The 22981-nt window shown below is 44.7% G+C and overlaps 2 protein-coding genes across 2 annotated transcripts; one reads left to right on the top strand and one right to left on the bottom strand.

Moving 5' to 3' along the window:
• The first annotated feature begins 17307 nt into the window (after nucleotides 1–17307).
• Nucleotides 17308–20072, top strand: LOC123145303 (probable glucosamine 6-phosphate N-acetyltransferase 2). Its single transcript, XM_044564677.1, has 2 exons — nucleotides 17308–17881; nucleotides 19683–20072. Exon 1 carries the CDS (start codon nucleotides 17378–17380, stop codon nucleotides 17867–17869), a length of 492 nt encoding a protein of 163 aa, XP_044420612.1. The 5' UTR covers nucleotides 17308–17377; the 3' UTR covers nucleotides 17870–17881; nucleotides 19683–20072.
• A 467-nt stretch (nucleotides 20073–20539) lies between these two features.
• On the bottom strand, nucleotides 20540–22598 carry LOC123145304 (60S ribosomal protein L31). The gene is made up of 2 exons (XM_044564679.1): nucleotides 22371–22598; nucleotides 20540–20998 (listed from the first exon to the last, which is right to left on the bottom strand). Exons 1-2 carry the CDS (start codon nucleotides 22460–22462, stop codon nucleotides 20719–20721), a joined length of 372 nt encoding a protein of 123 aa, XP_044420614.1. The 5' UTR covers nucleotides 22463–22598; the 3' UTR covers nucleotides 20540–20718.
• Nucleotides 22599–22981: the final 383 nt, after the last annotated feature.

A 22981-nucleotide genomic window follows, 5' to 3' on the forward strand; every position in this document is an offset into this window, starting at 1 on the left:
GGCAGAGGGGGAAAAAGTAAAGTCTAAGCGACATATGGCACGAAAAGGAAATCCAATTTCGGTAAGACTTGATCTATCATCTGATTCTGGTTTTTATCAATGGGGGGACTTTTCATAGTTATCATTGTGATAGCTGCTTTAGTAGTAGATCCCTCCTTGATCGTGACAGATCAGGTTAGGCAAGCACTACTTGAAGTGATTCTGTCACTTTTACAATATGTTTTGATATATGGTGCCACCCTGATTGAAGAAATGGTACCGGCCCTCTGGGGGCAGGAGCGATGTGCAACCGTGGGCACAGGGGGGCTTGAAACTCCTTCGCGTTCGGAGGAGGAAACCTCCAAGGCAGGGGTCCTGGTCTCATTCATGAATAGAAATGACTTTGACCTTAACGAACAGCCGCCCGAGCATGAGCAGCTCGAGCAGGAACAGCCGTGCGTAGAGCAACAGCCTCATCCGTCAGTAGATTTCCACTCTACTCCGGCCGAAGCAAATCCATTCCACCAACAACTTGAGGGCGCTCTCTTCCGAAGAAGTATGGCTAGAACCCTAGCTGGAATCCGAGAAAAATATCCAGCTCCGCCAACAGCTGACGATCCCGACAGTAATGCTAAGGACGCCGTTCTAGGTATGCTCCAATTAAATACCAGTTTGAATGGGGCATTACTATTTTATTTAGGATCGCAAAAGCCTTCCCGATGGTGTCCTTTCGGATCCTGGGAATCTGCCAGGCTATCAAGATCGAATAGAGCAAATCATGCATAGTAATGCAAAGAATATCAATTGCTTGGAGGATTTGATAGAACTAAAACTTCGTTTGGAGTCGCAGGACTCCAGACAGATAAATGCTATTCTGGAAACATGGAAGGACCAGTATGCTACCAAAAACAGGACTAAAACATTTTAGAGGAATGAATGGTAGCCATCATCATCATTCTCTTTTTCGTTAGAAAGATAAAGGGCTTCATTTGAAGAGTTAGTTGGCCGGCCTACCGGCCCGCAGATGTAGAGAAAGAGATAGAGGTTGCCTCTCTTCAGGAACTGCGAAACCAAAGGGACGCTTGGAAAGAAGGGAACGCACGGCTCTTATCTGGTTCGAATCCAGTTCGTCCCGGAAAAAAAGACTACACCAAACTACACTAACTATGAGTTTACGAAAGCAAGAACTACTAATTGTAAAAATTACAATCGAAAGCCCCCCCCGGTAGAAAACCAGTTATTGTTTCATATATGCGCTAGGAGATAGTATCCTACCCCCCTCAATCTCAGGAGTCGCTTTCTCTATGCCCGACTTACGAGCTCTTTGCTTATTATTTCTCGGGTGGGATGAAGGTCGAAATGTCTAGTTTGAATTGCTTATGCTTATATAGTTTGAATCGTCTAGCTTCATACCAAGGTTGTTCTACAAAAGAACCAAGTAATAAAGTAAGCCCGTTCAATGGAAATAGCTTCCTCGCTTCGCAGTTCGATACCCACTGAAACTATGGATACGATAGACTCGGGAGGGGTAAAGGGTTACTTTATTTGGGCTGCTAAGTCTTTCTTGTTGATTCCGGAAATAAAGAGGACCTTCTTAATCCTTCGTGCTCCACACCCGCCTCACTGGACCTATCCATTCGAGCTCTCTCCTCTAATCCCAACTCGACACGGCTGGACGACGACGCCTGTTCACTTATAACGAAATCACACGTTAAGCCCGATGAATTCATCTACAATTTCTGGATTTGTCGGTTTGGCAAGGCAGAACCAGGGCCCTTCCATTAAGGTTATATTATAGTTTCGATAGGAGAGATGCAGACCAGATAGGAATGCAAGAATACTCTGTAAATTGTTTATTAATTGGTTTAGTCTGTGGAAGAGAAGTATCGATCTAGAGGATTGCCCCCCCCCCAGACTGACCTAGTTGTCCTTGACTTGCTTCGGAAAGAAAAGACCTAGTACTTGTTTACCTTGACCATGGCTACTTTCCCGCCGCCTTTCCTTCTATACTTTTCCTATGTGCTATCCCAGGCATCCCTTGTCAAGCTACCTATCCCTACGAAAAAGCAAGCCTACTTACTACGTGTTTTCCTCTATTGGCAAATACGCATATACTGACCTACTCACGTGCATATCTTGCATAAAGCCTTCCCCTAAAAAAACAAACTAGCCCGTATCTTCCTAGTCCTTGTTGCCAGCCCTACTCGACTTTACTCGACTATTTAGAAAAAGCTACTACTTGAATGCATACTTTTACTATTATTTAAAGAAAAAACAAAAACTATTTATGAGTTTATGCCCCACCAACAGAGCAAAAGAACGCTCAAATGAGGAACTAGAATATGAAAGTGCAAAATCTCCTACCGAACAAAGAAAGCACTATATCTCATTTTAAAAATCTGGTAAAAATTCTTCAACCTAACTCAACACAACTATATTTCGACTGTATATGTATGTTTGTAACGTGCCACAAAACCATCTTAAGATTAGACAGTTATCAATTAGCAAACGCATTGACCACATGCAAAAAATCAAGACGGATCTCCTTCCTTTTATTCGGTGCTTTCCTTTTATAAGTCACTGCTATTCTTCCTTGACCCTTCTTACCTTTGCTAGATTTTGCATTCCCCTCATTACTATTCGGCTCAGTATTATCTTCACCTTTGGAATTGCTTCCACCAGAAGTAGAAGACAAGTACCGTAGATGTCATAATTTTGTATATAGCAAATTCAGGTAGTAAGTAATGGAACTGTAGCATGCAAAGGGACTGTACCATGGAAATTGAGAAGAAATCTCCATCAAGTTTTTCCATTTTATGCCATATGAATAAGAGATTCCTTTTAGTTAGAAAGCTCGCGTAGAAGTTTGCTATCAAAGACCTCGGTATTCTTTTCATCCGCGGTTTCCCACTTCTCTGTCTCTGGGTGAATGCCTCTACCAGAGGTTATGCGCCAGCTTGGGAAAGCCTTAAGTTATATCTTAATCTGTCTTGCAAGGTAGATTGGATCATGTCTGCGATAGAAGTTGCGGAGGAATGAAACGACGATTTCGGTATAGGAAGAGAAAGGGATTGTGCTTTCGACCGTGGCGAGATAGGATAGACTTGGGATTCTTTCTTGGCCCTTGATTGCCAACACTCTGGGGCTGAATTAATTAATGAAACTAATAGGAAGGATTGGGATGATGAACTGGATCAATTCTTTCTTTCGCTGACTGACCAAGGTAATTAATTCCTTCCATTGGCCAGGCGGGTAAGCAAGGAGACGACGTTCTCATTAAAAAAATGAAATATGCCATGCCGAATTCAAAAACAACTCCTTAAATTCCGTCGTTTACCGACATCCTCTCGGCTATCATACGTCCTCCGGTTATCTCTCTTAGGCATAGGCATCTCAACACATTCCTCCTTCCGAGTTGCTTGTCTGAACTTGGCTCTTTAGTAAAACGAAGGAGCTGCTAAGCTATTATTAGGTATCAATTTAGGAGCCTTTTGTCATTTCCAACTACATTATTGTGAGCATTCGGAACCTGTTCCTACGCGGTCATCAAATTGGCTGGCTTTGGACCCTCGATCGCAGCAATGAACTCAGCGTCCCACTTAACTTACTTTTCGTACTTTTGAATCTTGTCCCATCCCATAGCTTCACAAGTGAATCTACCTATGGATCCATAAAGTTGATCATTACTTCTCAAATTCTTATTTCATGTGTCTGCCATAGCGCTTATCTATCTCTTGGTCTGATTCATCTTTGGAATGTAACCGGACATATTACAAGGCGAAAAAACAGTGATTTCATCGATTCCGGATTGCCCAGTGTCTCCCTTTCCCTCTTTCCTTTCACTTTCCTCGCATAATGAAAGCATGATTTACCCGAGCCGAATATCTTGTTAGAGTAGTAGATTCCGCGCTCGAGATGATGTGTGTGACCGGGCAGGAGATTCTTTTACTCCAAAGCCGTTGCGCAGGTTTGTGTGTGACAACTATGTCGATCAGTTTTTAAAGACGCCCATAAACTATGTCTACAGATTCCGACAGAGAGTACAAGTGGTACCATCGGAGGAAGCTGACAACCTCAGAACAAGAATGGAAAAAGGATTGATTGCTCGACGAAGTAGTACCAACAGGATATATTAATCACTAGGTTACGGTAATATGTGCTTGTCTCCGAAAAGAAGGATAAAAGGATAGATTAGCAAAGTAGTCACTCCCAATGGCAGATGAAAACGATACCGACACATCTACTAAATCATCTTAACAACCTTGAAGATACGGGATTATATAATAAACTCATTTAGTTGATAGATCATTATTGGATTCTTTTTATTGTGACCAAGATCCATGAAATAGCTCTCTTTATACTACGTTATAACTAGTGGATACTTCCCATTCTTATGTCTTCTTTCCTTATTACGACTCCTGTGCTTAGATAAAATACGACGTTTGAGTTTGGACATAGCCAATTGCTACTTACGGTGCTAGGCCTTTTCAAGCAATGGAAGGCAGACTTGAATGCCAATCAGACATGGCCAGAAGCTTAGATAATATCACTAGTTTCTCTTGTTTATCACTTAATAAATAGTCTTATTTGTCCCAAGGAGCGAGGAGAGAAGATGACAGGTTGAGTAGAGAAAGGTGGGTCATTGTCCCAACGTAGTAGTATTTTTGTTTTGTTTTCAGCTGATCTATATCAAAATAATAGAATAAATAAAGGCAAAGGATTTGGTGAATGTTAAGCCGGATTTTCAACTCACACATGAAGCTGATGTTGGGGAACGTAGTAATTTCAAAAAAATTCCTACGCACACGCAAGATCATGGTGATGCATAGCAACGAGAGGGGAGAGTGTTGTCCACGTACCCTCGTAGACCGACAGCGGAAGCGTTATCACAACGCGGTTGATGTAGTCGTACGTCTTCGCGATCCGACCGATCAAGTACCGAACGCACGGCACCTCCGAGTTCTACACACGTTCAGCTCGATGACGTCCCTCGAACTCTGATCCAGCCGAGTGTTGAGGGAGAGTTTCGTCAGCACGACGGCGTGGTGACGGTGATGATGTTCTACCGACGCAGGGCTTCGCCTAAGCTCCGCAATGATATTATCGAGGTGTAATTTGGTGGAGGGGGGCACCGCACACGGCTAAAAGATCTCAAGGATCAATTATTTTGTCTCTGGGGTGCCCCCCTGCCCCCGTATATAAAGGAGCAAGGGAGGAGGAGGCCGGCCCTAGGAGGGGGCGCACCAAGTGTGGAGTCCTACTAGGACTCCCTAGTCCTAGTAGGATTCCACCTCCCATATGGAATAGGAAAAGAGGAAGGGAAAAAGAGAAAGGAAGGAAGGGGGAGCCCCCCTTCCCTAGTCCAATTCGGACCAGACCAAGGGGAGGGGTGCGGCCACCCTTGAGGCCCTTTTTCTTCTTTCCCGTATGGCCCAATAAGGCCCAATACGTATTCCCGTAACTCTCCGGTACTCCGAAAAATACCCGAATCACTCGGAACCTTTCCGAAGTCCGAATATAGTCGTCCAATATATCGATCTTTACGTCTCTACCATTTCGAGACTCCTCGTCATGTCCCCGATCTCATCCGGGACTCCGAACTCCTTCGGTACATCAACATACATAAACTCATAATAAAACTGTCATCGTAACTTTAAGCGTGCGGACCCTACGGGTTCGAGAACTATGTAGACATGACCGAGACACGTCTCCGGTCAATAACCAATAGCGGGACCTGGATGCCCATATTGGCTCCCACATATTCTACGAAGATCTTTATCGGTCAGACCGCATAACAACATACGTTGTTCCCTTTGTCATCAGTATGTTACTTGCCCGAGATTCGATCGTCGGTATCTCGATACCTAGTTCAATCTCGTTACCGGCAAGTCTCTTTACTCGTTCCGTAACACATCATCCCGCAACTAACTTATTAGTCACAATGCTTGCAAGGCTTATAGTGATGTGCATTACCGAGTGGGCCCAGAGATACCTCTCCGACAATCGGAGTGACAAATCCTAATCTCGAAATACGCCAACCCAACAAGTACCTTTGGAGACACCTGTAGAGCACCTTTATAATCACCCATTTACGTTGTGACGTTTGGTAGCACACAAAGTGTTCCTCCGGTAAACGGGAGTTGCATAATCTCATAGTCAGAGGAACATGTATAAGTCATGAAGAAAGCAATAGCAACATACTAAACGATCGGGTGCTAAGCTAACGGAATGGGTCAAGTCAATCACGTCATTCTCCTAATGAGGTGATCTCGTTAATCAAATGACAACTTATGTCTATGGCTAGGAAACATAACCATCTTTGATTAACGAGCTAGTCAAGTAGAGGCATACTAGTGACACTCTGTTTGTCTATGTATTCACACATGTATTATGTTTGCGGTTAATACAATTCTAGCATGAATAATAAACATTTATCATGATATAAGGAAATAAATAATAACTTTATTATTGCCTCTAGGGCATATTTCCTTCAGTCTCCCACTTGCACTAGAGTCGATAATCTAGTTCGCATCGCCATGTGATTTAACATGAATAGTTCATATCACCATGTGATTAACACCCATGGTTCACATCGTCATGTGACCATCACCCAAAGGGTTTACTAGAGTCAGTAATCTAGTTCACATCGCTATGTGAGTAACACCCAAAGAGTACTAAGGTGTGATCATGTTTTGCTTGTGAGATAATTTTAGTCAACGGGTCTGTCACATTCAGATCCGTAAGTATTTTGCAAATTTCTATGTCTACAATGCTCTGCATGGAGCTACTCTAGCTAATTGCTCCCACTTTCAATATGTATCTAGACCGAGACTTAGAGTCATCTAGATTAGTGTCAAAACTTGCATCGACGTAACCTTTTACGACGAGCCTTTTGTCACTTCCATAATCGAGAAACATATCCTTCTTCCAGTAAGGATAATTTTGACCGCTGTCCAGTGATCTACTCCTAGATCACTATTGTACTCCCTTGCCAAAATCAGTGTAGGGTATACAATAGATCTGGTACACAGCATGGCATACTTTATAGAACCTATGGCCAAGGCATAGGGAATGACTTTCATTCTCTTTCTATCTTTTGCCGTGGTCGGGCTTTGAGTCTTTACTCAATTTCACACCTTGTAACACAGGCAAGAACTCTTTTCTTTGACTGTTCTATTTTGAACTACTTCAAAATCTTGTTAAGGTATGTACTCATTGAAAAACTTATCAAGCGTCTTCATCTATCTCTATAGATCTTGATGCTCAATATGTAAGCAGCTTCACCGAGGTCTATCTTTGAAAAACTCCTTTCAAACACTCCTTTATGCTTTGTAGAATAATTCTACATTATTTCCGATCAACAATATGTCATTCACATATACTTATCAGAAATGCTGTAGTGCTCCCACTCACTTTCTTGTAAATACAGGCTTCACCGCAAGTCTGTATACAACTATATGCTTTGATCAACTTATCAAAGTGTATATTCCAACTCCGAGATGCTTGCACCAGTCCATTGATGGATCGCTGGAGCTTGCATATTTTGTTAGCACCTTTAGGATTGACAAAACCTTCTGGTTGTATCATATACAACTCTTCTTTAATAAATCCATCAAGGAATGCAGTTTTGTTTATCCCTTTGCCAGATTTCATAAAATGCGGCAATTGTTAACATGATTCGGACAGACTTAAGCATAGATACGAGTGAGAAACTCTCATCGTAGTCAACATCTTGAACTTGTCGAAAACCTTTTTGCGACAATTCTAGCTTTGTAGATAGTGATACTACTATCAGCGTCCGTCTTCCTCTTGACAATCCATTTATTCTCAATTGCTTGCCGATCATCGGGCAAGTCAACCAAAGTCCACACTTTGTTCTCATACATGGATCTCATCTCAGATTTCATGGCCTCAAGCCATTTTGCGGAATCTGGGCTCACCATCGCTTCTTCATAGTTCGTAGGTTCGTCATGGTCTAGTAACATAACCTCCAGAACAGGATTACCGTACCACTCTGGTGCGGATCTTGATCTAGTTGACCTACGAAGTTCAGTAATAACTTGATCTGAAGTTTCATGATCATTATCATTAACTTCCTCACTACTTGGTGTAGGTGTCGCAGAAACAGATTTATGTGATGAACTACTTTCCAATAAGAGAGCAGGTACAGTTACCTCATCAAGTTCTACTTTCCTCCCACTCACTTCTTTCGAGAGAAACTCCTTCTCTAGAAAGGATCCATTCTTAGCAACGAATGTCTTGCCTTCGGATCTGTGATAGAAGGTGCACCCAACTGTCTCCTTTGGGTATCCTATGAAGACACATTTCTCCGATTTGGGTTTGAGCTTATCAGGACGAAACATTTTCACATAAGCATCGCAACCCCAAACTTTTAAGAAACGACAACTTTGGTTTCTTGCTAAACCTCAGTTCATAAGGCGTCGTCTCAACGGATTTTGATGGTGCCCTATTTAACGTGAATGTAGCTGTCTTTAATGCATAACCCCAAAACGATAGTGGTAGATCGGTAAGATACATCATATATCGCACCATATCTAATAAAGTACGATTACGACGTTCGGACACACCATTACACCATGGTGTTCGAGGTGGCATGAGTAGTGAAACTATTTCACATTGTTTTAACTGAAGGCCAAACTCGTAACTCAAATACTCTTCTCTACGATCAGATCATAGAAACTTTATTTTCTTGTCACGATGATTTTCCACTTCACTCTGAAATTCTTTGAACTTTTCAAATGTTTCAGACTTATGTTTCATCAAGCAGATATACCCATATCTGCTCAAATCATCTGTGAAGGTCAGAAAATAATGATACCTGCTACGAGCCTTAATATTCATCGGACCACATACATCTGTATGTATGATTTCCAACAAATCTGTTGCTCTCTCCATAGTTCCGGAGAACGGCGTTTTAGTCATCTTGCCCATGAGGCACGGTTCGCAAGCATCAAGTGATTCATAATCAAGTGATTCCAAAATCCCATCAGTATGGAGTTTCTTCATGCGCTTTACACCAATATGACCTAAACGGCAGTGCCACAAATAAGTTGCACTATCATTATTAACTTTGCATCTTTTGGCTTCATTATTATGAATATGTGTATCACTACGATCGAGATCCAACAAACCATTTTCGTTGGTGTGTATGACCATAAAAGGTTTTTATTCATGTAAACAGAACAACAATTGTTCTCTAACTTAAATGAATAACCGTATTGCAATAAACATGATCAAATCATATTCATGCTCAACGCAAACACCAAATAACACTTATTTAGTTTCAACACTAATCCCGAAAGTATAGGGAGTGTGCGATGATGATCATATCAATCTTGGAACTACTTCCAACACACATCGTCACCTCGCCTTTTACTAGTCTCTGTTTATTCTGCAACTCCCGTTTTTGAGTTACTACTCTTTAGCAACTGAACCAGTATCAAATACTGAGGGGTTGCTATAAACATTAGTAAGTACACATCAATAACATGTATATCCAATATACCTTTGTTCACTTTGCCATCCTTCTTATCCACCAAATACTTGGGGCAATTCCGCCTCCAGTGACCAGTCCCTTTGCAGTAGAAGCACTTAGTCTCAGGCTTAGGTACAGACTTGGGCTTCTTTACTTGAGTAGCAACTTGCTTGCCATTCTTTTTGAAGTTCCCCTTCTTCCCTTTGCCCTTTTCTTGAAACTAGTTGTCTTGTTAACCATCAACACTTGATGTTTTTCTTGATTTCTACCTTCGTCGATTTCAGCATCACGAAGAGCTCGGGAATTACTTTCGCCATCCCTTGCATATTATAGTTCATCACGAAGTTCTACTAACTTGGTGATGGTGACTAGAGAATTCTGTCAATCACTATTTTATCTGGAAGATTAACTCCCACTTGATTCAAGCGATTGTAGTACCCAGACAATCTGAGCACATGCTCACTAGTTGAGCGATTCTCCTCCATCTTTTAGCCATAGAACTTGTTGGAGACTTCATATCTCTCAACTCGGGTATTTGCTTGAAATATTAACTTCAACTCCTGGAACATCTTATATGGTCCATGACGTTCAAACGTCTTTGAAGTCCCGATTCTAAGCCGTTAAGCATGGTGCACTAAACTATCAAGTAGTCATCATATTGAGCTAGCCAAACGTTCATAACGTCTGCATCTGCTCCTGCAATAGGTCTGTCACCTAGCGGTGCATCAAGGACATAATTTTTCTGTGCAGCAATGAGGATAATCCTCAGATCACGGATCCAATCCGCATCTTTGCTACTAACATTTTTCAACATAATTTTTCTCTAGGAACATATCAAAAATAAACACAGGGAAGCAACAACGCGAGCTATTGATCTACAACATAATTTGCAAAATACTATCAGGACTAAGTTCATGATAAATTTAAGTTCAATTAATCATATTACTTAAGAACTCCCACTTAGATAGACATCCCTCTAATCATCTAAGTGATTACGTGATCCAAAGCAACTAAACCATGTCCGATTAACACGTGAGATGGAGTAGTTTCAATGGTGAACATCACTATGTTGATCATATCTACTATATGATTCACGCTCGACCTTTCGGTCTCTGTGTTCCGAGGCCATATCTGTATATGCTAGGCTCGTCAAGTTTAACCTGAGTATTCCGCGTGTGCAACTGTTTTGCACCCGTTGTATTTGAACGTAGAGCCTATCACACCCGATTAACACGTGGTGTCTTAGCACGAAGAACTTTTGCAACGATGCATACTCAGGGAGAACACTTTTATCTTGAAATTTTAGTGAGAGATCATCTTATAATGCTACCGTCAATCAAAGCAAGATAAGATGCATAAAGGATTAACATCACATGCAATCAATATAAGTGATATGATATGGCCATCATCATCTTGTGCTTGTGATCTCCATCTCCGAAGCACCGTGCTCGTGATCTCCATCTCCGAAGCACCGTCATGATCACCATCGTCACCGGCGCGACACCTTGATCTCCATCGTAGCATCGTTGTCGTCTCACCAACTTATTGCTTTTACGACTATCGCTACCGTTTAGTGATAAAGTAAAACTATTACATGGCGATTGCATCTCATACAATAAAGCGACAACCATATGGCTCCTGCCAGTTGCCGATAACTCGGTTACAAAACATGATCATCTCATACAACACATTATATCACATCATGTCTTGACCATATCACATCACAACATGCCCTGCAAAAACAAGTTAGACGTCCTCTACTTTGTTGTTGCAAGTTTTACGTGGCTGCTACGGGCTTAGCAAGAACCGTTCTTACCTACGCATCAAAACCACAGCGATAGTTTGTCAAGTTGGTGCTGTTTTAACCTTCGCAAGGACCAGGCGTGGCCACACTCGGTTCAACTAAAGTGAGAGACAGACACCCGCCAGTCACCTTTAAGCAACGAGTGCTCCAAACGGTGAAACCAGTCTCGCGTAAGCGTACGCGTAATGTCGGTCCGGGCCGCTTCATCTCACAATACCGCTGAACCAAAGTATGACATGCTGGTAAGCAGTATGACTTATATCGCCCACAACTCACTTGTGTTCTACTCGTGCATATCATCAACGCATAAAACTAGGCTCGGATGCCACTGTTGGGGAACGTAGTAATTTCAAAAAAATTCCTACGCACACGCAAGATCATGGTGATGCATAGCAACGAGAGGGGAGAGTGTTGTCCACGTACCCTCGTAGACCGACAGCGGAAGCGTTATCACAACGCGGTTGATGTAGTCGTACGTCTTCGCGATCCGACCGATCAAGTACCGAACGCACGGCACCTCCGAGTTCTACACACGTTCAGCTCGATGACGTCCCTCGAACTCCGATCCAGCCGAGTGTTGAGGGAGAGTTTCGTCAGCACGACGGCGTGGTGACGGTGATGATGTTCTACCGACGCAGGGCTTCGCCTAAGCTCCGCAATGATATTATCGAGGTGTAATTTGGTGGAGGGGGGCACCGCACACGGCTAAAAGATCTCAAGGATCAATTGTTTTGTCTCTGGGGTGCCCCCCTGCCCTCGTATATAAAGGAGCAAGGGAGGAGGAGGCCGGCCCTAGGAGGGGGCGCACCAAGTGTGGAGTCCTACTAGGACTCCCTAGTCCTAGTAGGATTCCACCTCCCATATGGAATAGGAAAAGAGGAAGGGAAAAAGAGAAAGGAAGGAAGGGGGAGCCCCCCTTCCCTAGTCCAATTCGGACCAGACCAAGGGGAGGGGTGCGGCCACCCTTGAGGCCCTTTTTCTTCTTTCCCGTATGGCCCAATAAGGCCCAATACGTATTCCCGTAACTCTCCGGTACTCCGAAAAATACCCGAATCACTCGGAACCTTTCCGAAGTCCGAATATAGTCGTCCAATATATCGATCTTTACGTCTCTACCATTTCGAGACTCCTCGTCATGTCTCCGATCTCATCCGGAACTCCGAACTCCTTCGGTACATCAACATACATAAACTCATAATAAAACTGTCATCGTAACTTTAAGCGTGCGGACCCTACGGGTTCGAGAACTATGTAGACATGACCGAGACACGTCTCCGGTCAATAACCAATAGCGGGACCTGGATGCCCATATTGGCTCCCACATATTCTACGAAGATCTTTATCGGTCAGACCGCATAACAACATACATTGTTCCCTTTGTCATCAGTATGTTACTTGCCCGAGATTCGATCGTCGGTATCTCGATACCTAGTTCAATCTCGTTACCGGCAAGTCTCTTTACTCGTTCCGTAACACATCATCCCGCAACTAACTTATTAGTCACAATGCTTGCAAGGCTTATAGTGATGTGCATTACCGAGTGGGCCCAGAGATACCTCTCCGACAATCGGAGTGACAAATCCTAATCTCGAAATACGCCAACCCAACAAGTACCTTTGGAGACACCTGTAGAGCACCTTTATAATCACCCATTTACGTTGTGACGTTTGGTAGCACACAAAGTGTTCCTCCGGTAAACGGGAGTTGCATAATCTCATAGTCAGAGGAACATGTATAAGTCATGAAGAAAGCAATAGCAACATACTAAACGATCGGGTGCTAAGCTAAGGGAATGGGTCAAGTCAATCACGTCATTCTCCTAATGAGGTGATCTCGTTAATCAAATGACAACTTATGTCTATGGCTAGGAAACATAACCATCTTTGATTAACGAGCTAGTCAAGTAGAGGCATACTAGTGACACTCTGTTTGTCTATGTATTCACACATGTATTATGTTTGCGGTTAATACAATTCTAGCATGAATAATAAACATTTATCATGATATAAGGAAATAAATAATAACTTTATTATTGCCTCTAGGGCATATTTCCTTCAGCTGATACATTTGTTAGACTATCCAAAATCCTTAATCCGTAACCTCCTGAATTTGTAAGTGCATTCCTGTATTTAACCGATTTCTTCCATCTTTTCAAGTCTTGTGGACAACAACAACTTCTCTGGTAGCATCCCGCCTACTTTAGGCCTTCTTAATGTGCTAGAAGTTCTGTAAGTGTAAACATATGAACTTGTTATGGTCCTAGCATGCATACCTGATTCCAATCATGAAGTTCAATCAACGCAGGCGTTTCGACAACAACAATCATTTGTCTGGGCCAGTCCCCACAAACATCAACAACCTTACCAACCTTGCTGAACTGTGAGTCCCCTGTGTGCTTATGCTTCTGTTTTTTTGCTAGTATCAATTATACATATGAGGAAACTTACTCCCCCTCCATTATCTCTTCGTTTGGCTTTAGCCATCTAGAAAACAATCGGCTCACTGGCCCACTCCCAGACCTGACAGGAATGGGTGCACTTAGCTTCGTGTAAGCGATGAATTGAATTCACCTTTCCTTTCTGAAAACATGAATAGAGTTGTGATTAAATCATGAGCAACTCCGTCACAGCCTCACAGGGACACGAGTAACAACAGCTTCAGCGCATCCGATTCTCCAGCCTGGTTCACTGCTTCGCCGTCTTTGACTTCGTTGTAAGTTTCTGGTCTTTTGTTAAAGAAAAAAAGGGCAAATTATCTGAATTATCATTGACTCCAGATACCGAGTGTTTGACAAAAAACTACCACTTTAGGGGTTCGCGTCCCACAAAACTACCACTTAAAAAAAGTGACCGAAAACTACCAAAAAATTTTAATTTTGTGACTAAAAACTACCACTTTCAGATAATGATCAGTTTAGACGATTTAAACATGTTGACCGTCCAGTTGACCATTATTACAGGTGGGACCCACACGTCATTCTTCTTCCTCCTCTCTTTATCTTTCTTTGGCATTTCCACAAACAGCTTCTGTGCATCCCGGCTCCCCGGCGGTCGTCGCCGGAGGCGAGAGGGAGGCCGAAGGGAGGCCACCATCGCGGCGAGCCCTTGTTGCTGGGCGAGACTGCTGCTGCCCGAATTCTGCGTCGTCGGGCACGCGGAGGATGAGGAGGAGGTGGCGCGGCGCAGGCAGGGCAGGTTGACTACGAGGGAGCCGTCGACCAGATCGGAGCGGAGGTCGAAGACGAGCTCCTCCGGCTCGAGCCGCGCGGCGGCGCGGAGTAGCGAGTTGACGCGGGCGGGCCGCGAGGGCGCGCCACCGACGCGGTCCTCGAAAGCACCAACGGCGGGGTGCTGGGTAGGGCCCCCGCGCGGGTGGTGGAGGAGGGCGCCGTGCGGGGGTTCGTCGCGGCCGAGTCGTGGAGGCTCATGACGTGCGGCGGGCGGCGGCCGACCATGGGGAGGCGCGCGGCTGCGGCTGGCCATAGGGAGGCGTGCGGCTGCAGGCGGCGGCTGGCCATGGGGAGGCGCGCGGCGGCGGCCGGTCATGGGGAGGCGCGCGGCTGCGGGCGACGGCCGGCCATGGGGAGGCGCGCGGCTGCGGGCGGCGGCCGGCCATGGGGAGGCGCGCGGCTGCTTGCCCTCAGGTGCGGGTGCACACGACATGTTTGAGGATATGCCAGAGAGAGGAGGAAGAAGAAGATTGTGGGCCTGCATGTCATAAACGCATTTTAATCGTCTAAACCGGTCAGTATCTGAATGTGGTAGGTTTTAGTCACAAAATTAGAAAATTTTGATAGTTTTCGGTCACTTTTTTGAAGTGGTAGTTCTGTGGGACGCGAACCCCTAAAGTGGTAGTTTTTTGTCAAACATTTCCAGATACATAGAAAATCTTCGCATCAGCGGACAGCTCCCGCAAGAACTTTTCAGGCTTCCTGCAATTCAGACACTGTGAGGGCTTGCTACTTGCTAGCTGATAAATGTACAAGTACATATGATCATACAATTATCCACATTCAATTAAACTGTTACTGGCTGGCAATTTCAGGAAGCTTCGGGGCAACCGCTTCAACGGCACCCTAAATATTGGGTCGGACTTCGGTACTCAGCTCCAAACAATTGATTTGCAGGATAATCAGATCAAAAAGATCACTGTTGGGGGAACGAAATATAACAAGAAACTCATGTAAAAACACTCTGCATTACACAACTTGAAGTTCCTTCAGTCGCAAAAAAAAAAAAAAAAAACTAAACTAAACTAGAAGTTCCTTGACGGATTAAAAGTTTTCATATATGTTCTCGTCACAGACTTTCAGGAAGAGTAAATAGTGCCTTCAGGAAATCCAATATGCAACACAGGGAACAACGAGCAATACTGCAAAATCAAGGGACAGTCGTCTAACCCCGACGCGCCACCATATGCTACCAAAAAGAACTGTTCTGGGCTGCCATCCGAATGCCTCTCGAGCCAGCTTCTGAGCCCAAGCTGCGTGTGCGCTGTGCCGTACAAGGGCATACTGTCCTTGAGAGCACCATCATTTTCTGACCTCAGCAATGAATCGTACTATCTTCTACTCGAAAACGATATGAAGACCAAGCTCTTGTCATTCAAGGCCCCAGTCGACTCAATTGCTCTTCAGAACCCCTTCTTTGATGCGACCAACTACTTGCGGTTGCGGATGAGCTTGGAGGTGTTCCCCAACGGCAAGATTCAGTTTGGGGAGCAGGATATTTCTGACACTGGGTTCCTTCTGAGCAGTCAAACATATAAGCCACCCCATATTTTCGGTCCATTCTATTTCAACGCCCAAAGCTATCCTTTTGCAAGGGGTAAGATCATTGATGGAAAAGCTACATTGTCAACTATTTGTCATTTCACCTCTGGTAAAATTAGGATCTTTTTAAGGTTCTTCATATCGATTATTGGTTGACAGGTCTCTCAGCACGACGAACAGCTCTCTTGTGCATGAACATGACCCATGCCTGAATCATAGCTATTAGTGCTCCTCCCTGAAGTACCAGCCGCATCCGTGCGTCTATAACCTAGTCCATATCGAGGGTGCGTTGAGCAATGGGAAAATCGATCCTACACCTTGTCTAATGGCCTAACAACGCACTTAACTTAGGGGACAGGCGGTGTTGCTTACCGGCGGGGACGAGGACGACGAAGGGGGGCCATGGCCAAATGGAAGAGCAGCAGCAGCTCCTACTACCGGATCTGCTACCGCCGCTTGCACAGATATGAGTTGCCGCCGCCGGTGTTAATGAGGCTAGAGGAAGTGGTTGTCCTTAGAGGTAGTGGTGACCGAGTAAATGGGTGGGGGTGGTGAGCCTAGATTTGGCGTTGTGTCGCCGCGCCCGATTTCCATCTCTCGCCATCCCCACTCGCTTTCGGCTGCACCCCCCCCCCCCCCCGGCCCCGGCCCCTCGCATGCGAGCTCGCGTCGCCCTCAGCCTGACTCGCTAGGAACGGCCGATTCGGCAGTTTGAGGGCTGCTTTAAGCTTCGTGCAGATACGAGCCAGGGCACTATTTGGGCAACCAAACGCACATTTCGTGGCCCAACTGTGCCTGGTTGCGGTTTCGTGGGCAACCAAACGCGCCCTAAGGTATGATTATTTGTTTCCCCTACACAACTTCTTCTCCTACGTTTTGTTCTCATGACAGCCTCTCTCTTTCACTGGAGCCTCAACCCTCAATCCATTGTTGTCCACGTCCTTTTCTTCTCCCTTTTGCGGTGGCTGTCGCCACGACGTTCAACCCTTACACACATCCTTTGCTTCCCCCTCCCCCTCTATCCCTCTTCGCCTTTCTCAATTGCCCTTCTCTTTCTTCTTGTCCGTGTCGTGTCTAAGTCATTGTCAGGCGAATGATCGCATCGAAGATTTCTCATTTTTCAACTAAGCTTGAAACGCGGGGGGGGGGGGTTGCTTCTAAGCCTGCACGTGCTTTGTTTGCAGTTGTAGCACTGATAGCAAAATCGGCATGGCCAATCGAGGGCGTTGATGCGCCCTCCAACGGCTCACGCATCGTGCAGCACAAGAAAAAAAAGGCGTGTCACTTGCCGAAGCTACCCGCTTCAGTCCCGAGCTCTCGGACCCAGATGGCATCCACCTCGCCGGAACCCGCAGCGACCGAGACCGGCGACTCCGTCAAAATCCGCCGCCTACAGATCGCCGACCGCGAGAGGGGCTTCCTACCCCTCCTCTCCCAGCTCTCCTCCTGCCCGGACCTTACCGAGTCCGAGTTCGCCGCGTGCTTCGCCGACCTCGCGGCCCTCGGCGACGACCACGTCATCCTCGTGGCCGAGGACCCCGCCGCGGCTCCGGAGCGGCGGATCCTCTCCACGGGGTGCCTCTTCGTGGAGCGCAAGTTCCTCCGCGGCGGCGGCAAGGTGGGGCACGTGGAGGACGTGGTGGTCGACGCCGCCGCGCGCGGCCGGGGGCTCGGGCTCCGCGTCGTGCGCCGCCTCGTGGAGATCGCGAAGGGGGCCGGCTGCTACAAGGTCATCCTGGACTGCACCCCGGAGCTGCGCGCCTACTACGCCAAATGCGGCTTCGTGGAGAAGGGGGTTCAGATGGCCGTGTACTTCTGATCCATCCATGGGGTAATGCGCAACAGAGACTGCATTTCTTTGCCCCATCGCATCTATCCGTTTGTCTGTGGCAATCTGTTATCATACTATCATTACTCTGAACTTGTCCGTGTTAGTGACTGAGAATGCTATTTATGGAATCCCAACTTTATGATGTGGCTGTATGGCTTTGGCCTGTTTCTGCTGCGTTCACAAACGAAAATTCCGTGCTATATTGTCAGGTTAAATAACAGCGATGATCCTGTCGCTGCTAATGTTCCAAATATCGGCCAGTTAATCGGCATCTCGGTCAGTTCATTGCTACTCAGGTGGATCACCGAATAGCCGATAGTAACTGATTTATCAGCGGATTAACTGCTGATTCGCCTATTTATCCCTACTCAGCACCTGAACGATGCGGTACCAGTTACCGATATCCTGAACATTGCCTACTAGTGTAAATCTCGAAAGTTACTACTAGTTCTTTCAGTCAGTAAAGCTGTCAGGCTAAGCTTTGCCAACCAAGGACAAGTGAACCGGGGATTTTCTGTTAGAGCTGAATGAAGTTCTATGCATATTACTGTAGATGGTAAACCATAACACCATCATAGTACCTGGTAGGAGCTGCTATAGTGAATCAAATCTTTCTAGGCATTTACCAAATGAGCTAGCATAGACACATAATCATGCCTATTCAATCAAATTATGTGTCATGAAGGTAACCCTGTCTAACAGTGTACAGTGATTGTTGCTGAAAGAACTTTTGGTACCGAGGCTCTTGAGGTTTCACTTTTAGAGATTGGCCAACTGATGCCCCTTGTGAATATTCAACATGCATCACCCTATGATTTGAGACATTTTGTGGAGTGCATGCTTTTATGGTTCTACGCAGCTGCGTGACACTGCTAGGGTCCTCGAGACGGTATCAAGATAGCCTGTGCATTTGCAGGAACATGATAACTTGATAAGTACTCCCTCCGCTCCCAAATGTAAGTCTTTTTAGAGATTTCAACAAGTGACTACATACGGAGCAAAATGAGTGAATCTACACTCTAAAATATGAAAATATACATCCGTATGTTGTAGTCCATTTGAAACCTCTAAAAAGACTTGTATTTACGAACGGAGGGAGTAGCAATTACTAGTTGATGATGACTTGTCAGACACTTATGGGTTTGTTTCTGCAATGCTTATTGGCTTATATTTTTCACTTCCATTTTCTGCCGGTGATATGTGACTGAGCGAGTACTATCCTCCACTCGGAGTCGGGACCCAACCACAGTTTGAATTTGCCAAATTGGTACCCAAGACATTACAACTTACAAGCCAGTTCAACACCTTCAGCATTCGGCACTTGTAAAAGGTTACTGGAAACCAATTTGTTAATCATCACATGAAGAGTTATTATCTTCACAAGTTCATTGGAAACTAATTTCTATCGTGGGCATTTGCTAATCTCTTTTCCCATTATAGGTTGTGTGGAAATATAAATCTTGCAATATAACCTTCTAGTTTGCTTTACACCCAACTTCCTTGGTCATGATAAAAATAATTATGTTGTTTCAATTGTTATTTGGTTTCCAAGTCAATTCAATTGAGTTAACAGGGTCAACGTAGCGGTCACAGCAGATACGATTGTTCCACCTTCCAGTTTTGTTGAATAAGAATCTGCAACATTTGCTTCCATATTGTTATCCAGTACTCTATTTTTGAAAATCCTGCTCTGTATATAAAAAATAATGTTAGTTTTGTTTGTACTTGATCATTTGGTGTTTGATTACATGTGCTGAAATACCTTCGAGATCTTATACGTAACTTCATCTTCTTGTCACAGGTAATTCATGGCTAATAGTCAATCCATTCTGAAGAAATTAGTACTGTCATGGGGTGCAGCTCTTAACCTGGCTGATTTTCCAGTATCACAATGGACCATTGAGAAGCATCCTTGGAGCTAAATTCTTTTCCAGAAAATACAAACTTCTATCACGGGCTGGTACTGCTGAGCTCTCATTCCCCTCCATTCGAATTGGATGTTATACCACCCACGTTAGATGCTATACCAAACAATGGCTCCAGAATAACATGCCGGCTAGTTTACCGAGGTCGATATGATTACCACTTTTTGTAGACTCATTTGCTTACGACGGTGTAACTCGATGATAGAGTGTGAAACCACACAAAAGTCTCTTTGTGGACTTTATTAATCATTAGGAATATTATAATCTGCCACGCAGGAATTCTCAAGATCATCTAGGAAGGATTCTAGCCAGACCATGGTTCTAGCATGAAGCCTCCTAAAGCTAGAAGCTCATCCGAACATTAGTGTTTCCTGTCTTTTGGCTGTTTCTTAATGAATGAATTGACGTCAAGATGAGTACAGTTCCTTAATGAATGAATTGACAGGAAGATAATCACTCTCTGCACATTGACCACAATTGTACCATGGCTGTCTACATATGATCATCCACATTTGGCTAGACGCATCCCCTCAATTGCTTGACCCTGGGAAGCTGGGGATTTCAGCTTTTGCTTTCAAGAACTACACGATTTACTAGGCGCATATCTCAACTCATTGCCACAAGTGAGTTCCTCATTAAGATCTACGATCAAGAATTCTCAAACCTATGAAGTTCCTAGAGTTCACCAGTCTCAATGGTAATATCATCACAAGGAATGACGGAACGACCAGAGTCAAACAACAAGTCAAAACTTCAAGCACTTGAACAAAATATCCAACGTCTCAAATCTTCTATCAAGAAGTCATGGAACATCATGAACAGTAGATAACAATAAGCTAAAGCAAGACTTCCCAATATGCTCTCAGCAGATATGTATTAAGTTCTAACTGATCGATACGACAGACAGGGGGTTTAGTCCTCATCCTCCACAACCTTGGTACCCAAACCTTTAAGACCTTCCTGGGGGACTTCAGCAACTGTGACCAGAGAGTACAGCTCCTCCTTAGCATCCTCCTCGTCGTTCCTCTTGCGGGCAATCCTGACACGGACTCTCCTAGGGACACTCCTGATGCCGCTGCTCCAGATGTGCTTGTTGAGCTTCACGTCAATGCGGACATCGTTGGTTCCCATGGCCTTCTGTGCAAACTTCCTGATCTCCTTGATGGCATTTGGTGCCTTCTTCTTGAAGGTGCTGTTCAATAGAATGAAGTTGCCATTAGTGATAGATACAAATAGAGGATTTTGTAAACCACAAAGAAAGCATGAGAAAGAAAGATGGAACATTACAACACAAGCAACATAGAAATGTAATATATATATATATAAACACAAACAAAACAAAGCAATTGTGGAGAAAATATAATTCATCTCAATGTAGTGCCCAAATGGAACTCATGACAGCATATGAAGGCAGCAAGTGTAACGATGAGTAGCATCTATGTACCGGGCATGTAACTGTATCAACCACAAGATTTAAAGACAGATACCTGACTATGACAGGGCATAATGGACTAGCTATAAGATCAAGTAACAATCTAGTTTCAATGTAGAGCCCAAATGGAACACATGACAGCATATGAAGGCAGCAAGTGTAACGATGAGCAACATCTATGTACCGGGCATGTAACTGTATCAACCACTAGATTTATAGACAGATACCTGACTATGACCGGGCATAATGGACAAGCTATGATCAAATGACAAAATCTAGTTTCAATGTAGAGCCCAAATGGAACACGTGGTAGCACTTGATGGCAACACATGTAACGATGAGCAACATCTATTTACCGGTCATGTAACTGTATCAACCACAATTTTAAGACAGATACCTGACTATGAACGGACATAATGGGCAGATTATACGATCAAATAGATAATAAAGTTTAGTTTTAATGTAGCGCCCAAATGGAACACGTGAAAGCATATGGAGGCAACACATGTAACGATGAGCAACATCAATGTACCGGACAAGTAACTGTATCAACCACAATTTCAAGACAGATACCTGACTATGTCCGGGTACAATTGCTCAATAAACTTACCATATTAAAAAACAAATAGAAACCAGAAATAACAGACAATATCAATGCGAAATATACAGCCCAAATGGAACACATAGTAGCACCAAGAGAAGCCATACGTGTAACGATGAGCGGAGTTAATCTCTCGAGCATGTAACTGTGCGAAGCCACATGATTTAGAAGGCAGACACCTGACTATACCCGATTAACACCTAATAGAATGGTACAGATCGAAGATCCACGTGAAAAAAAATGTGGGATCAGATACAAGAGCAGAAACCAAGAGATCGGGATACCGCTCGGTCATGCGATCCCTAGTATCATCTAGCTGGAAGGATTTCGATCCATACAGGTGCAACAGCCATTCGCGAGCCCACATAGTGCTCGCAGGCAGCAACCTTTTCGCACCAGCAAATCCACCAGGCGAGCCCGTAAGCGCCATGGCGACACCCCGTGAAGCGCGGAGGTGGAATCTGACTAGCGGATCTACTGGGAGCGCGGAGCTCGGGAATGGAGGGGGTGGGTGAGGAGGGAGGGTTATACCATCCATGGAGGCGCTTGTGGAGGTTGACGGTGTACTCGCGGGTCACCACCTCGTCCTTGCGCGGGCCGGGGGCGCGCTTCTTCTCCGACATCTCCGACGGCCTCCTTTCGCCCTGCTCCTCTCTTGGCTTCGGTGGAGGCTGCGGCGATAGGAGATAAACCCTAGTGGGGAAGGCCAGGTCGCAGGGGGTCGCGGCTTTATAGGGCGGAAATTAGGGCTTGCTGGCTGACTGGGCCTCTCCGGAATGTTTCGTGACGGCCCGTTTAAGTAGGCCCTTCGTCCATGTGTTATGTTTTTGTTTTCTTTTTGTAGGTGAATCTGTTATGAAATTGGAGTGTGTTTGGTTTTGGGCCCGAGCGAATCCCACCAAAAACTTTGTTGCCGGTAGTTTGATACTTTGATTAATGTTTGCCTCCACATAATTTGGCGAATTCTGGCTGGAAAAATGGAGTGACGTTGACCAAGGAGCATAGTCACATCGGGGGAAAAAATCTAAGCAAAAGCAAAGATTTAGGTCATGGCCAAAAATGGGTACGGCTGAATTGTTAATTATTTCGACACACTAGGTAAACTTTGTTCTCCCTAATAAACAAGATTTTGGAGGATAGCA

The sequence above is a fragment of the Triticum aestivum genome, chromosome 6D (genome assembly GCF_018294505.1).
Source record: "Triticum aestivum cultivar Chinese Spring chromosome 6D, IWGSC CS RefSeq v2.1, whole genome shotgun sequence".
NCBI lineage: Eukaryota > Viridiplantae > Streptophyta > Magnoliopsida > Poales > Poaceae > Triticum > Triticum aestivum.